This window comes from Oncorhynchus masou, chromosome 22 (assembly GCF_036934945.1).
Source record: "Oncorhynchus masou masou isolate Uvic2021 chromosome 22, UVic_Omas_1.1, whole genome shotgun sequence".
Lineage (NCBI taxonomy): Eukaryota > Metazoa > Chordata > Actinopteri > Salmoniformes > Salmonidae > Oncorhynchus > Oncorhynchus masou.
In genome coordinates, this window is record NC_088233.1 from 44,720,405 (window position 1) to 44,738,246 (window position 17,842).

At 40.9% G+C, this 17,842-nt stretch overlaps 1 protein-coding gene across 1 annotated transcript in view; it reads right to left on the minus strand.

Moving 5' to 3' along the window:
* Positions 1-17,842, minus strand: part of LOC135509565 (calcium-dependent secretion activator 2-like) — a 159,060-nt gene that overhangs the window by 62,823 nt on the left and 78,395 nt on the right. Inside the window, exons 10-11 of the mRNA XM_064930326.1 lie at positions 17,022-17,158; positions 4,955-5,142 (exon numbers count right to left, since the gene is read on the minus strand). Of these exons, the coding sequence (XP_064786398.1) occupies positions 4,955-5,142; positions 17,022-17,158 (325 nt within the window). The remainder of the gene's footprint in view (positions 1-4,954; positions 5,143-17,021; positions 17,159-17,842) is intronic.

The following is a 17,842-nucleotide window of genomic DNA, read 5'->3' on the forward strand; positions in this document are numbered from 1 at the left end:
ATCGCAAAGGAACACAAAAAGGATAGCGCTAGGAGGGGTGGGTGAGTGTGCTCACTCATGTGATGACAAAGGACATTTTCTTTCATGTCGAGGTAAAAAGAAGGCAGTGGATTTCTTGTTCAGTTCCTCCCTCACACTCCAGCCCAAATGTCCAGCTGAAGATATAAGGGTCATGTTTTGCAGCTTCCCCATCTTCAGTCTTTGGCCATACACTAAGCCTCACACACTCAACCTTAGTCCCAGCCCAAGCCCATGGATCCTGAGAGCTGACCAGTTGCTGAAATTGAATTATACAAATATAATCACATTAACACAAGCAAAACACCAGATTGCAAGGTTGGTCAAAAACAACAGTTTTGTAGAATGGAGTCAGATAAGAAATAGACTCTCACTTCAGTTGTTCAGTCCTCTGATACATAACACTTCTATGTTGACATCCTTGTCACATTCAAAGTGTACCAGCATTCTAAGCCAGCGTTGTTTAACCAAAAATGGTTGGCAACAGGGTAAAATACCCTGATAGGCCATTCAAATATAAAGTATAGCCCCTGTGCTTGTAACTGGCTTTCCCATAATAGCTTTCCTCTGACTGCTATCAAATCCAATCAAACTTCCCGTCATGCTTGGCTGCACACGTCAGAGTTGGATGCAGTGCAACAGCTTGTCGAGGGCAGAGGCATTGTTGCTGCTAAATGAAGCGAGCGTGTTTGAGTGGAGGCTAAACGCTGACCCCCACTCACAAAGGGTTAACAGGCTCCAGGATGGGGCTGTAGGTTACTGTCAGGGTGTTTACAGTGGATATGGCTCATCTGTAAGTGTTGACTGTCATGTTGGAACACGCTCCAAACCTCAGGATCTCTGGGTTAATCACATCCGACGGAGTGGGCGTCATCTGACGGTGAGGTAGCGGCCATGCGTGGCAGGGCACTGTGTGTGTGTGTGTCTACTCCCTTAAGCAGCGTGGGGAACAGGGATGGGTGACAGTTAGGAGACACGGGATGGGTGGCATGGGGGAGTCGGGGTTGCAGAAGTAAAAGCTCCTGTCACATTCTGAGCTCATGAGAGCCGGACATCTCTGAGAAGCGGGGGATAGGAAGTGACAGGTAAGAGAGAGGTGAGCAGGAGATGATGTGTCCACTGTCACTTTCCACACGGCTCATAACAGCTCACAGTGCTGCCCTCTGGCCCTCCTTGCCATGGACTCCTTTAGCCTTGCTCTGCTCCCAAACACACCTGTCTCCATGAAGATGGAAGCCAAACCTGCACGAACCCATGGCGGTGGCAAAGCTCAACGAGTCAATCAAAACCAGTGATTCACAAAAGTTGTTTCAAAGTTAGCAAGGACAACTTTTTTTTCCAGAAATCACAAGCCACATTCACAACCATTGTACAAAGAGTGTGATTGTTAAAGACTTACATTATCTGGTAGAAATTTAATTTTGTGCAACAGCCTCTAACCAATTAACTGAGAACCTAAAAATGACAGCTCTGATAAGGAAATATTACCCTCAAATCAACCAATTCTTTGACAACTATTGGTCTCCAAGTGCATAGGCTAATCCCAAAATGCAGGGGTACACGCACACACACATCACAAAGAAAGGGCATGGGTTTTTGTACACAGTAGATCTGACAGATTTCATATAATTAATATATTTTTTAAATAAAGTACACATTCGCTAAGGTCCTTCCCCTTTGTTTAGAAACAGGACCAGCACTTTTGACAAGACAAGAAGATTGCTTAAGGCTGTTGCATAAAACTACCTCCATTCTCTCGGTCTGTGGCCTCATGCTACTCAATGCCTCCTCTCCATTCCGTACCCCCCCAGGCAACATCGAGAGTACTGAATAGGCATCAATTATTCAAATTAGGGCTCCAACTGACAAAAAGCCAGTTCCAGCAATCTCTCACGTTTATACGTGGTGATTACTTAGAGAGGCTAATCATTACTGTTCTAATTTGCTAAATTACTGAGCAAAGAGAGAAAGCACATATATTAGCATTTATCACAGGGGAAGTCAAGCAGGGGTTATTTGAGGTAAGTGGATAACTATTAGCCGTAAGAGAACAGTAAGTAGGGAACAGAGTGGAGCTGTTAAGCCGACAAGTGGCCAAGGTATACTGCTCATATCGGACTAAATACAATAAACTAATAACTTGTGCCTTTGAGAAAATTACCAATGGATACGTATTAGTGTTAAACATCCTGAAAATATGATTATATTTGATTATAACTATTTGCTGGATGTGAAACATTTTCTGGATGAAAAGACCTTAGATATTTAGTTCAATGTAAATGATAACACTATACCATATATGGTTTAAGAAATTGTGAGTAGAAATGAATCATGATCAACAACAAAAAAGAGAGAAAACAAATAGGTGAGAAAAGGGAACAATTATTATTACCTATTAAAAGCTGATGCAGAACCTATACTTATTTTCTAATCATATTATGCTCTGATGCAGAGTTGAAAGCTAAGTAGTAATTTGTGAGAGTCTCTGTACACGTTGGCCCAACATAGCCACTGCAAAGAAGAAGCCAAACAGGGTGGTTACAATTATGGTCCTGTCAAGTCCCTCTGCAAGACTCGTCTTTACAAATCACTAAAGCCACCAGTTTTAATTTGACTTATTATTTTAGCCAGGACACAAATAAAATACTTGATTTCTGAGAGGAGAAATCCTGAAATAATAGGTATACACGCTTTTCTATATGTGCATGGCAGCCTATGCATGGAAAAAAAAGGGATTTGTCGCATGCGCAGAATATACAACAGGTGTAGACTTTACCGTGAAATGCTTACTTACTTACGAGCCTTTTCCCAACAACGCAAAGTCAAAACGTAAGAACATTTTCAAATAAAAATAGATAACAAAAATGAGACCATATACAAGGACACCCGGTACTGAGTCAAAGTTTACATACACTTAGGTTGGAATTCATTAAAACTCGTTTTACAACCACTCCACAAATTTCTTGGTAACAAACTATAGTTTTGGTAAGTCAGTTAGGACATCTACTTTGTGCATGACACAAGTCATTTTTCCAACAATTGTTTACAAACAGATTATTTCACATATACTTCTGTATCACAATTCCAGTGGGTCAGAAGTTTACATACACTAAGTTGACTGTGCCTTTAAACAGCTTGGAAAATTCCAGAAAATTATGTAATGGCTTTAGAAGCTTCTGATTTACATAATTTGAGTCAATTGGAGGTGTACCTGTGGATGTATTTCAAGGCCTACCTTCAAACTCAGTGCCTCTTTGCTTGACATCATTGGGAAATCAACTAAGACCTCATAAAATATTTGTAGACCTCCACAAGTCTGGTTCATCCTTGGGAGCAATTTCCAAACACCTAAAGGTACAACGTTCATTTGTACAAACAATAGTACGCAAGTATAAACACCATTGGACCATGCAGCCATCATACCGCCCAGGAAGGAGACACGTTCTGTCTACTTGAGATGAACGTACTTTGGTGCGAAAAGTGCAAATCAACCCCAGAACAACAGCAAACGACCTTGTGAAGATGCTGGAGAAAACAGGTACAAAAGTATCTATATCCACAATAAAACGATGCCTATATCGACATAAACTGAAAGGCCGCTCAACAAGGCAGAAGCCACTGCTCCAAAAAGCCAGACTACGCTATGCAACTGCACATGGGGACAAAGATTACACTTTTTGAAGAAATGCGACCATCGTTAAATAATGACCATCATGTTTGTAGGAAAAAGGAGGAGGCTTGCAAGCTAAAGAACACCATCCCAACCGTGAAACACGGGGGCGGCAGCATCATGTTGTGGGGGTGCTTTGCTGCAGGAGGGACTGGTGCACTTCACAAAATAGATGGCATCATGAAGATGGAAAATGATGTGGATATATTGAAGTAACATCTCAAGACATCAGTCGGGAAGTTAAAGCTTGGTCGCAAATGGGTCTTCCCAATGGACATTGACCCAAAGCATACTTCCAAAGTTGTGGCAAAATTGCTTAAGGACAACAAAGTCAAGGTATTGCAGTGGCCATCACAAAGCCGTGACCTCAATCCTATAGAACTATAGTTCTCTCCTGCTTAATTTACGACCTCGCGTGAATGGTCGACCATCCAGCAGCTCTCCCTCCCCTCTGTGGGAGAGAGAGGCCTGGTTACTGTTAACCTCCCACCAGTCTGCTCTGACCCATTCTGATCCTCACAGGACAGTCACCTACCAGACCAAGGCCCTTCTCCCCTGATAGCTCAGTTTGGCCGTGTGGCCAGCTCTAGGGAGAGTCTTGGTGGTTCCTTCTTCAATTTAAGAATGATGAAGGCCACTGTGTTCTTGGGGACCTTCAATTTTTTTGCTACCCTTCCCCAGATCTGTGCCCCGACACAATCCTGTCTCGGAGCTCTACGGATAATTCCTTCGACCTTATGGCTTGGTTTTAGCCATCTGTGGAACCACACAGGTGTGTGCCTATCCAAATCATGGTGGACTCCAATCAAGTTGTAGAAACATCTCAAGGATAAGCAATGGAAACAGGATGCACCTGAGCTCAATTTCAAGTCTCATAGCAAAGGGTCTGAATAATTATGTAAATAAGGTTTTCTGTATAAGAAAAATAAAATAATAATAATAATGTTTCCGCTTTGTCATTATGGGGTATAGTGTGTAGATTGATGAGATTTTTTATTTTTTTTTCCATTTTAGAAAAAGGCTGTAAAGTAACAAAATTAGGAAAAAGGGAATGGGTCTGAATACTTTCCAAATGCACTGTCTGTGTGTCGGGGCAATGAATGGAAGTGTGTGAACAACATCGAGTCTTTTTCAGAGTTATTGATATTGTTTTCTTGACAAGGGCCATCTGAAGCTCCGGAGACAACATTTCAGTTAATCAAACAGTAAAAGCAAAAACATGTAGCTGACGTAGTACAACAGTATACTACACTACACCACATTCACCTGTTGCCATGAATGTGGGAGGCGCAGAAAGCATAGCTGTAATGCAGGAGGGTGGGATCGACCAGGACGTTGTTCCCAGAGTACTCCATCAGGTCCCGGAGGTAGCTGAGGTGGCGGTGGCAGCCCCTCACACCGTAGCGGGCGCAGTACTCATCCAGCACAAACACCTGACCTGGACTGAACCATCCCTGTGGACACAAACAGAAGACAGGCTAGAGAGGACAGCTTTGAGTTATTGGGGAGCCTGCCACAGATGGTCTCTGACTGGAATCTGTTGAAAACTATTGATAGATAATTACGGCTTCTTTTTTGGGGGGCGGAGATTGGAATTCCAAACTACTTACACACATTTTAATATACTTGTAAAAGGATGGGAGCAGATAAGTAGGGGGAAGAATAAAGGGATTTGACATGTGTAGGGCTGATGTGGGTATCGAACCATGATCCCCACCACAGTGGGGGATGTACAGTGCATTCAGAAAGTATTCATACCCCTTCACTTTCACATTTTGTTACATTACAGCCTTATTCTAAAATTGATTAAATTGAGGTGGACTCCAATTAAGTTGCAGAAACATCTCAAGGATGATCAATGGAAACAGGATATAGCTGAGCTCAATTTCATGTCTCATAGCAAAGGGTTAGAATATTTATGTAAATAAGGTATGTCTGTTTTATTTGATTTTAAATGGAAACATTTCTAAAAACCTGTTTTCTCTTTGTCATTAAAGGGTATTGTGTATAGATTGCTGAGGATTTTGTAAATATTTTTTATCCATTTTAGAATAAGGCTGTAATATATCAAAATGTGGAAAAAGTCAAGGGACCCATAGAAGAGAGCATTCCAATTAGACCAGACTATGGGCCATAGTTATGGCTTTTATGCCAACATTCTATTGATTGGAAACTAGATGATTTGTATTTAATTGAACAATTTGTTTATGTTAAAACCTAAAGTACACATTAATTTTCAAAACTAGAGTACACATCTTCAAACAAAAAAATAAAGGCAATCTATGAGTTTAAAGCAGGAGCTATGACAGAAGCTCAATTATCACTGTAAATAGAGCATACAGCTAAGATACGACCCTCTGCAATAAGCTGTTAAAGGAAAGATTCACCCATATTGAATGTTATATTGTTTTTGTGCATCTCTGAGAGATGTTATATTGATTCCCTGGGTCATTTCATGTTTTCATGTGTATCCGAACTATTGCTGTTCAAGCAGGCAGAAATTTGGCCGGCATAACGCATCATTGCGATAAAGCAGCTCTCAATACACTGGAAGTTAATAGGAAAACGACTTTTCGATTGAGAATTGCGATATTCCTACCTCGAGAAATGTGTAATTTAGCAGAGCGTACACCACATTTCTCCTATCTGTCTGCCTCTTTAGTCCAGGGTGCATTGTATGGTGCCGTTGCATGGCCATTACGAATGTCAGACTCCACTCTGTGAGGCACATCGATCTGCAGGTTGAACATGGTGAGATTCTAGACTAAATTGATTGTGCAGTTTGTTCAGGCAATAATATAGCTAACTAGCTACTTCACATGCTGATATTGACTTTGGTATTATTGTGTGTACCTACTGTACATTTGCTAGCTAGCTACCTAGCCAGCCAGCCCATAGAGACAATGGCAGTGGGTTTTGTAGTTGACTTGAGCAGCAACAGATTTTCACATGCTGCTACCAACCTTACCAACGACAAAATTAAACGTTTGTTCACAAAAAATTGTGTTCTCACATGAGTGTTATTTAACACTGTAAATTATAAGAATTAGTGGTTTTCAGTGGATTTTTTTTATTTAAAGAGAAACTCCCAGACTATTTCCAACAAATAAACAAAGGAGCGCAAGGTTAACAACAAACAATTAATTCATTGGCAAAAAAATGTCACGCGTGAAATAGGAAGTTTGGAGCGATCTGAAATCCTGGAACATTCATTAGTTCATTCATCCTGCGCATAATAACAAAATTAGGCATGAATCTTACAAACCTAATTAAGACTCCTCTCGGAAGGAATATTAACAAATTAGCACCTCCGCTGAGCAGTCGCCCACGACAACGCCAATAGAGCCCTGGCATAGTAACCGAAACTCTTTGGGTGGCTATGGTTTGATTTGGGAGCAACCCAGACATGCGCAATACTGTGCCCCCTGTCTGAGTTTGGCTAGTTTCTATTTCCACATTAATGATGCTCTTGATATACTTTTACATGGAAGGCTGAATAAATATAAAATACTTTTTTCATATTTTTTGTCAGAAACAACAACATGCCGATGGATACAAATGATAATATGATGCCCACGCCGCTCGCGTTGCATTGCAAAATAAATGTACACATATATGTTATTCAATCATTGCACCCACAATGCTTGCGTGCGTCAATGAGAGTCTGCGCAGCCAGGCGCTAGAATAGAACTTGGTTCTATTTGTGATGCTTGACACACTGCAAGTCCCGCCTCTCCCATATCCTCATTGGTTTATAGGAGCATATACACACGTGCCATCTCCTCATTCATTTTGAGGAGCATATACCCATGTGGATGATTGAAAGATGAACTGAGGTCCACACTCCAGCCCAGTTGGTGGTGATAATGCACCTTAATGTTGGTTGCCAACCGCCATATAAAGTCCAAAAAAAGAAGAAGCATGAAGGAGAAGAGATTACTAGAAACTAACTTGGTTTACCCTTTTATCTGTGGATTAATTGTTGGAGTAGAAGAGTATGTGCATTTCAGGTAAAATAACAACTCAATGTTTATATCCCAGGACAAGTTAGCTAGCAACAGCAAGCTAGCTAGTTAAATAGCCATAAATGTTTAATGCTTTTCGACATGTCTCCAAATTAATATAGTTGGTTTAGAGTTATTTTTGATATTTCAATCTGCGTGTCCTGATCGCGTCTGGTGTGGGTAGACAAAATCCCCGCGGACACGCGCGGTCTGGTCAGCATGTAAGCGTCTCCAATTTTTGGTCTTCCTCATACTGAAAATAAAAGCAACCTTGAGCCATCCTGATAGGGACTGGGATACGATAGGATTCCTTCATGTCTTAATGTACTGGCAGACTATTTGTACAGTCAATCAAAACAGGCTCCACTAAGACAGTTGGATATGACCTGACTAGGAGGCATTCAGCACACATTTCCTTTTAGGCATTCTTTCTTTCATTTCCTTTTCTATCACTGTCACTTCTACCTCTCCAATTCTCCCTCCCCCTTTAGTTATTCATTCTCTCTTTCTCAGTCTCTCCATCTGAATCGTTCCCTCTCTCTCTCCATCTGAATCGTTCTCTCTGTCTATCTGAATCGTTGTCTCTCTCTTTTTCCCTCTCTCCATCTGAATCGTTCTCTATTTCTCTGTTGGATCTATTAATATCACACTACAAAAGAATACAGCCGAGCGCCCTGCAGCCTGGCAGCATGTGACAAGATGTTCCACTGTGACAAACAGATGGCCCACTCAAGTCTTGGCGCTGACCGCTCAATTAGCCATTAACGAGCTGACTGCCTCGTTAGCTCTCTCTAACGAACATGGTTCCTGTGTGCTGTGTGACAGAAGATCTGCTTGGCCTGGTCTTGGTCAACTCTGTGTCATAGCTCTTGTAAATGTGACCCCTCGCAAAATGGAACCAGCGAGAATTAAAGTTGTTGTGTCACTTTTTGAAAAACCTAACCTGTTGAACATAGGCTGCTGTGTGCACATTTATATATATATATATATATATATATTTATATATTTATATATATATATATTTATATTTATATATATATATATATATATTTTTTAAACATTTTTAAATTTCACCTTTATTTAACCAGGTAAGCTAGCTAAGAACAAGTTCTCCTTTACAACTGCGACCTGGCCAAGATAAAGCAAAGCAGTGCGACACAAACAACAACACAGAGTTACACATGGAATAAACAAGCGTACAGTCAATAACACAACAGAAAAAAATAATGTATATATACAGTGTGTGCAAATGGCGTGAGGAGGTAGGCAATAAATAGGCCATAGTAGCGAAATAATTACAATTTAGCAGATTAACACGAGTGATAAATGAGCAGATGATGATGTGCAGGTAGAGACACTGGTGTGCATAAGAGTAGAAAAGTAAATAAAAACAATATGGGGATGAGGTAGGTAGATTGGGTGGGCTATTTACAGATGGACTATGTACAGCTGCAGCAATCGGTTAGCTGCTCAGATAGCTGATGTTTAAAGTTAGGGAGGGAAATAGAAGTCTACAGCTTCAGCGATTTTTGCAATTCGTTCCAATCACTGGCAGCAGAGAGCTGGAAGGAAAGGCGGCCAAAGGAGGTGTTGGCTTTGGGGATGACCAGTGAGATATACCTGCTGGAGCGCGTGCTACAGGTGGGTGTTGTTATTGTGACCAGTGAGCTGAGATAAGGCGGAGCTTTACCTAGCATAGACTTATAGATGACCTGGAGCCAGTGGGTCTGGCGACAAATATATAGCAAGGGCCAGCCGACGAGAGCGTACAGGTCGTAGTGGTGGGTGGTATAAGGGGTTTTGGTAACAAAACGGATGGCACTGTGATAGACTGCATACAGTTAGCTGAGTAGAGTATTGGAAGCTATTTTGTCGATGACATCGCCGAAGTCGAGGATCGGTAGAATAGTCAGTTTGTCTAGGGTAAGTTTAGCGGCGTGAGTGAAGGAGGCTTTGTTGCAAAATAGAAAGCCGATTCTAGAGTGCGGGCAGCGAACGGTTGAAAAGTATGCATTTGGTTTTACTAGCACTTAAGAGCAGTTGGAGGCCACGGAAGGAGTGTTGTAATGGCATTGAAGCTCATTGGGAGGTTAGTTAACACAGTGTCCAAAGAAGGGCCAGAATGGTGTCGTCTGCGTAGAGGTGGATCAGGGAATCACCCGCAGCAAGAGCGACATTATTGATATATACAGAGAAAAGAGTTGGCCCGAGAATTTAACCCTGTGGTACCCCCATAGAGACTGCCAGAGGTCCGGACAACAGGCCGTACGATTTGACACACTGAACTATGTCTTCAAAGTAGTTGGTGACCCAGTCGAGGCAGTCATTTGAGAAACTTAGGCTATTGAGTCTGCCGTTAAGAATACGGTGATTGACAGAGTCGAAAGCCTTGGCCAGGTCAATGAAGACACCAGTGACCAGCTCGGAAACCGGATTGCACAGCGGAGAAGGTTTTGTGGGAATCGAAATGGTCAGTGATCTGTTTATTAACTTGGCTTTCGAATAAAAATTGCAGAAACAAATAGGAAGGAGGGAGATGTTGATTAAAAAAAAGTTTTACTTTAAAATGTACATTTTATTTGCTTTAGATTAGATTAGTCTAGTAACCGGAAGGTTGCATGTTCAAACCCCCAAGCTGACAAGGTACAAATCTGTCGTTCTGCCCCTGAACAGGCAGTTAACCCACTGTTCCTAGGCCGTCATTGAAAATAAGAATTTGTTCTTAGCTGACTTGCCTTGTTAAATAAAGGTAAAATAAATGGGTATGCTCATAATCATTAAGGACTGAGGAGTTTTTCAGGATAAAAATGTAAAGGAATGGAGCTAAATACAGGCAAAATCCTAGAGGAACCCTGGTTCAGTCTGCTTTCCACCAGACTCTGGGAGATGAATTCACCTTTCAGCGGGACAATAACCTAAAACACAAAGCCAAATCTACACTTGCGTTGCTTACTAAGAAGACAGTGAATGTTCATGAGGGTCTGAGTTACAATTTTGACTTAAAGGAAAGGTTCACCCATTTTGAAGGTTATATTTTTCTTGTGTATCTCTGAGTGATGTTCTATCGATTCCCTGGGTCATGTAATGTTTTCGGGAGTATCTAAGTTATTGCCGTTTAAGCAGTCAGAAATCTGGACGGTAGAGTCACTCTCACTACACAGGAAGATAATAGGAAAATTAAAATTAGATCACGAAACGATCTATCATACATGTCAGACTTCAATACTGGCCGATGTCATAACTCAGGAGGATGTCTTCTCTTGAATGCCATTGATAATATTTTTGCGATATTCTCTTTATTACTCTTTAGTCCAGAGTGCATTACATGGTGCTGTTGCCAAAGATATTATAGAAAGGAGAATTGAATCCAATGAATGAAGGACCGTATAACGCCCCACCCAGCAGAATGTCGACCAATCGCGTTCATGTTGTCACATGGTTGCTAAGCTAATCATCACTCAATCCCTTCTCAAAGTCAGTGTATACAGTTGTATTCGGAAAGTATCCAGACCCCTTGACTTTTTCCACATCTTGTTACGTTACACCCTCATTCTATTTTTTTAAATTCTCCAAATCAATCTACACACAATACCCCTTAAATACAAAGCGAAAACAGGTTTTTAGAAAAACAGTAATATCTTATTTATATACAGTTGAAGTCGAAAGTTTACATACACTTAGGTTGGAGTCATTAAAACTTGTTTTTTAACCACCACAAATTTCTTGCGAACAAACTATAGTTTTGGTACGTCGGGTAGGACATCTATTTTGTGCATGACACAAGTAATTTTTCCAACAATTGTTTACAGACAGATTATTTCACTTATACACTGTATCACAATTCCATGGTTCAGAAGTTTACATAAACTAAGTTGACTGTGCCTTTAAACAGCTTGGAAAATTCCAGAAAATTATGTAATGGCTTACGAAGCTTCTGATAGGCTAAGACATCATTTGAGTCAATTGGAGGTGTACTTGAGGATGTATTTCAAGGCCTACCTTCAAACTCAGTACCTTTTTGCTTGTCATCATGGGAAAATTAAAAGAAATCAGCCAAGACCTCAGAAAAACAATTGAAGACCTTCAGAAGTCTGGTTCATCCTTGGGAGAAATTTCCAAATGCCTGAAGGTACCATGTTCATCTGTACAAACAATAACATGCACGTATAAACACCATGGGGCCATGTAGCAGTCATACCGCTCAGGAAGGAGACACGTTCTGATGCTGCAGGAAACAGGTACAAAAGTATCTACATCTGCAGTAAAACGAGTCCTATATCGACATAACCTGAAAGGCCGCTCAACAAGGAAGAAGCCACTGCTCCAAAACCGCCATAAAAAAGCCAGACTACAGTTTCCTCTGTTCTGATGAAACAAAAATAGAACTGTTTGTTCATAATGACCATCGTTATGTTTGGAGGAAAAAGGGGTAGGCTTGCAAGCTGAAGAACACCATCCCAACCGTGAAGCACAGGGGAGGCAGCATCATGTTGTAGAGGTGCTTTGCAGCAGGAGGGACTGGTGCACTTCACAAAATAGATGGCATCATGAAGAAAGAAGATGATGTGGATATATTGAAGCAACATCCTGTTTCCATTGATACAGTGCCTTGCGAAGGTATTCGGCCCCCTTGAACTTTGCGACCTTTTGCCACATTTCAGGCTTCAAACATAAAGATATAAAACTGTATTTTTTTTGTGAAGAATCAACAAGTGGGACACAATCATGAAGTGGAACGACATTTATTGGATATTTCAAACTTTTTTAACAAATCAGAAATTGAAAAATTGGGCGTGCAAAACCTAGTGGTCACTCTGACAGAGCTCCAGAGTTCCTCTACGGAGATGGGAGAACCTTCCAGAACGACAACCATCTCTGCAGCACTCTACCAATCAAGTCTTTATGGTACAGTGGCCAGACATAAGCCACTCCTCAGTAAAAGGTACATGACAGCCCACTTGGAATTTGCCAAAAGGCACCTAAAGGACTTTCAAACCATGACAAACAAAATTCTCTGGTCTGATAAAAAAAACAAGATATAACGATTTGGCCTGACTGGGGCGAAGGTTCACCTTCCAACAAGGACAACAACCCTACATTGATAGCTGTAAAATTGCCTAAGCAAAATGCACTAACTATTTACGTTACATGTTAAAACTGTCTTTGGTATTTTTGTGATAGCTACATTTGGTAGCCAGCCCATAGAGAGAGCATTGCATTGTGGATTTTGATGTTGACTTGAGCTGCAACAGATTTCTACAATGATTTTCCATGTTTCTACCAACCTTATTATCATGCAAAAATGAAACATAGGTTCACAAAAATATTGTTCTCACATATTAGTGTTAGTTAACACTGTAAATTAAAGGAATTTGTGGTTTTGGCTCGATTTTCCCATTAAATCTGATTGGAAAACTATGTCAAGACTTAAATGCTTGTCTAGCAATGATCCTCAACCAATTTGACAGATCTTGAAACCTTTTGAAAATGATAAATGGGCAAATATGGTAAAGTCCAGGTGTGCAAAGCTCAAAGAGACTTACCCAGACAGACTCACAGCCATAATCAATGCCGAAGGTGAATCTAACATGTATTGACTCAGGGGTGTGAATACATTTGCAAAAATGTCTAAACACATATTTTCACTTTGTAATTATGGGGTATTGTGTGTAGATGTGTGAGGGAAAAATACGATTTAATCCATTTGGAATTCAGGCTGTAACATGACAAAGTGTGTAATAAGTCATACTTTCTGAAGGCACAATATGCTCTGTCAAACAAAGGTTTTGACAGAGCAAATTGTTTTCTGAGCATTGTTCTCGAGGCCTCATTCAAGTGTATTCAGTTTCATGTGACTAGCGCAAAGCAATTAAGAGCTATTCATCAGCTGTGATATTTCTAATTAAAATGATCTTAATTGCTTTGCTAGGGCTAAGGAGGAGGTGTGTCGTGGTGAGAGGAGGGTGTGTGTGTGTGTGTGTGTGTGTGTGGGCGTTTGTGTGTCTGAATAATAATTCAGTTTCAGCATGACTGGCCATTCCACGTACTAGTTTGGCAACACATTCACACTGATGAGGAAGAATCTTAGTATGTGTGCATTAGAGAGTCTTCATGCATGTGTGTGTGTGTGGGGGGGGGGGGAGATGTTAAAAAGGTTAAGGTTGAGGCTTGTGACATGGCTCACTTTTCAAGAGTGTCCTTTACATGTATACAAACACACAGACAAGAAAATGTGTGCTAAATATACAGTACCAGTCAAAAGTTTGGACACACCTACTCATTCAAGGGTTTTTCTTTATTTTTTTTACTGTTTTCTACATTGTAGAACAATAGCGAAGACATCAACACAATTAAATAACACAAAAAAGTGTTAAACAAATCAAAACATATTTTATATTTGAGATTCTTCAAAGTAGCCATCCTTTGCATTGATGACAGCTTTGCACACTCTTGGCATTCTCTCAACCAGCTTCACCTGGAATGCTTTTCCAACAGTCTTGAAGGAGTTCCCATATATGCTGAGCAATTGTTGGCTGCTTTTCCTTCACTCTGCAGTCCAACTCATTCCAAACCTTCACACCTGGGTTGAGGTCTGGTGATTGTGGAGGCCAGGTCATCTGATGCTGCTCTCCATGCTGCTCTCCATCACTCTCCTTCTTTGTAAAATAGCCCTTACAATGTTGGGTCATTGTCCTGTTGAAAAACACATTATAATCCTACTAAGCGCAAACCAGATGGGATGGTGTATCGCTGCAGAATGCTGTGGTAGCCATGCTGGTTAAGTGTGCCTTGAATCCTAAATAAATCACAGACAGTGTCACCAGCAACGCACCCCCACACCATCACACCTCCTCCTCATTGCTTCACAGTTAGAACCACACGTGCGGAAATAATCCGTTCACTTACTCTGTGTCTCATAAAGACACGTCGGTTGGAACCAAAAATCTCAAATTTAGACTTGTCAGACGAAGCTAGTCTTTTCTTTTTATTGGTGTCCATTAGTAGTGGTTTCTTTGCCACAATTCGACCATGAAGGCCTGATTCACACAGTCTCCTCTGAACAGTGGATGTTGAGATTTGTCTGTTACTTAAACTCTATGAAGCATTTATTTGGGCTGCAATTTCTGAGACTGGTAACTCTAATGAACTTATGGTCTGCAGCAGAGGCAATTCTGATTCTTTCATTCCTGTGACGGTCCTCATGAGATTCAGTTTCATCATAGCGCTTGATGTTTTTGCCACTGCACTTGAAGAAACTTTCAAAGTATTTGAAATGTTCCATATTGACTGCCCTTCATGTCTTAAAGTAATGATTGACTGTTGTTTCTCTTTGCTTATTTGAGCTTTTCTTGCCATAATATGGACTTGGTCTTTTACCAAATAGGGCAATCTTCTGTATAACCCCCCTACCTTGTCACAACACAACTGATTGGCTCAAATGCATTTAGAAGGAAAGAAATTCCACAAGTGAACAAGGCACACCTGTTAATTGAAATGTTTCCAGGTGACTACCTCATGAAGCTGATTGAGAGAATGCCAAGAGTGTGCAAAGGTGTTATCAAGGCAAAGGGTGGCTACTTTGAAGAACCTGAAATATATTTTGCTTTGTTTAACACCTTTTTGGTTACTACATGATTCCATATGGGTTATTTTGTCTTTTGATGTCTTCACCATTATTCTACAATGTAGAAAATTGTAAAAATAAAAACCCTGGAATGACTACTCAGGTGTGTCCAAACATTTGACTGGTACTGCATTTTTTCACATAATATCCAGTTTAATTGTAAGTATATGATCCCATGTTAACTTCACTAGGGTAGGTGGCAGCATTCGGAATTTTGGATGAAAAGCGTGCCCATATTAAACTGTCTGCTACTCAGGCCCATAAGCTAGGATATGCATATAATAGAAGATTTGGATAGTAAATACTCTAAAGTTTCCAAAACTGTTAAAATAATGTCTGGGAGTATAACAGAACTGATATGGCAGGCGAAAACCCGAGGAAAAACCAACCAGGAAGTACTATTATTTTGAAAAGTTGTTTTTCCATTGAAAGCCTATCCACCATACAAAGACTTAGGACCCAGTTTACGAGCTCTGTGGCTTCCTCTACACGTGGCCAGTCTTTAGGCATTGTTTCAGGCTTTTACTCTGAAAAACGAGGGTGATACACAGCTTTCAATGAGAGGACAGTGGAAATGTCCATCCATGATCCAAGCACGTGATCGAGAGTGGGCATTTCTTGTTTACCTTTTCCATTGACGAAGCTTTAGTCCGGTTGAAATATTATTGATTATGTATGACAAAAACAACCCGAGGATTGATTTTAAACATCGTTTGACATGTTTCTACTATCTTTTATTGTACTTTTTTGACTTTTCGTCTTGGTTTTGAGAGCGCGCATTGTGCCTTTGGATTTCTGAACAAAACGCACCAACAAAATGGAGGTATTTGGACATAAAGATGAACTTTATCGAACAAAACAAACATGTTGTCTAACATGGAGACCTGGGAGTGCCACCAGATGAAGATCATCAAAGGTAAGTGATTCATTTTAATGCTATTTCTGACTTTTTAACACTCTCCTTGGTTGGAAAATGGCTGTATGGGTTTCTGTGGCTAGGAGCTGACCTAAAATAATAGCAAAGTGTGCTTTCGCTGTAAAGCCTTTTTGAAATCTGACACAGCGGTTGCATTAAGGAGATGTTTATCTGTATTCGTATGTTTAACATTTGTATCTTTTATCAATGTTTATGATGAGTATTTCTGTTATTTGATGTGGCTCTCTGCACTTTCACCAGATGTTTGTTTGAGACAATGCTCAACTCAATCTCAATAGCAGTATATACAGGGATTGGATCTGATTTTCAATCTGAAAGATGGCCTATTTACACATTTCACATTCAAAATCTGCATATAGCTGAATTCCTGAAATTGAAAAGGAATTGACCACTATATGAATTGCACATATGGCCTAGTACCCCCCCCCCCCCACACACCCCTTCTCTGTGCCATGCATGGCTTTTGGCTTCCTCTCCACTGAATAGGCCCAGCAGTTGTCTGTGAGGGTCATGTTTCTATTTGGGAAGTATTGATTAGCACCGTTTATCCCCTTCATTGAGTGTGAGAGTTCCCAAACCCTGAGGCATGAGATTCTTGCTGCACGCAGAGTCCTACAGCTAGGCCTAGCAGAGGATTTCTCTCCCACTCTCTCTCCCCCTCCCAAAATTGGAGGCCTGTCTCCTTTTTTTCAGAAATGTCTGGCATATAGACAAGTAAACATTCAATTAAGGACCATCTTTATCTGCCCCTCTCTCTCTTTCTCTCACCAGGCAGGAGAAGGAGTCATTCATCCGGCGCTGTAGGGTCTGCTTCTGCAGAAAAGGGAACAAGGTGGCGTGGTCAAACCGACAGGGCACCGCAGAGATCAGCTCCTCTACCCCCTGCCTCTGAGAGCAATCCAGACCTGAGAGAACGGGAGGGAGAAAAAAAGAGAGTGAGCGAGAGTGAGTGAGAGAGTAAAAGCAGACAGAGAGAGGGTAAGAGGCCGAATGAGTAGAAGAGCTATAGAGAAACGGTTAACCAAAAAAATCCATTCCATCCTGCATCTCCATCAATGAAAATAGATCATTTTACTGAACAATGGAGTGCAACTTTGCAAGCCCCGACAGCACAGACTCCTCCTGTTCAAATCAAATCCCAGCATACAGGCAGACAGAATGACGGAACATCTGCTCACAGCAATTCACACCTTTGAGTACAACCGTGAAACGGGAGTGTAAAAAGGAGGGAAATCTATTCGACTGCATTGGCATCATCAGTTTTCGCTGCTTTGGTTATTAGTTCCCACCTCCATTGGCTTGAGATACTCTGTGAAATCCAGTTTCCAAATTTCAGCTGTAAATATGAGAAACTGACAGAAACTCTTGCAACATGCGAGAGTATGTGAGAAAAAACAGTGACACAAACACAAGCATGTAACGCGTCTCGCCACGACACTGATATTCTTAGTCTTGGTAAAGCATCACTTGAAAAAAGGTAAGTCATTTGGTCAGCGGTGGATAAGCCTTGACCTTGAAACTTAAGGATCACCTTTTCAGTGGCCCTTCCTAATGACTGTTCCCTACATAGAGCCTGTGTATGTGTTTTT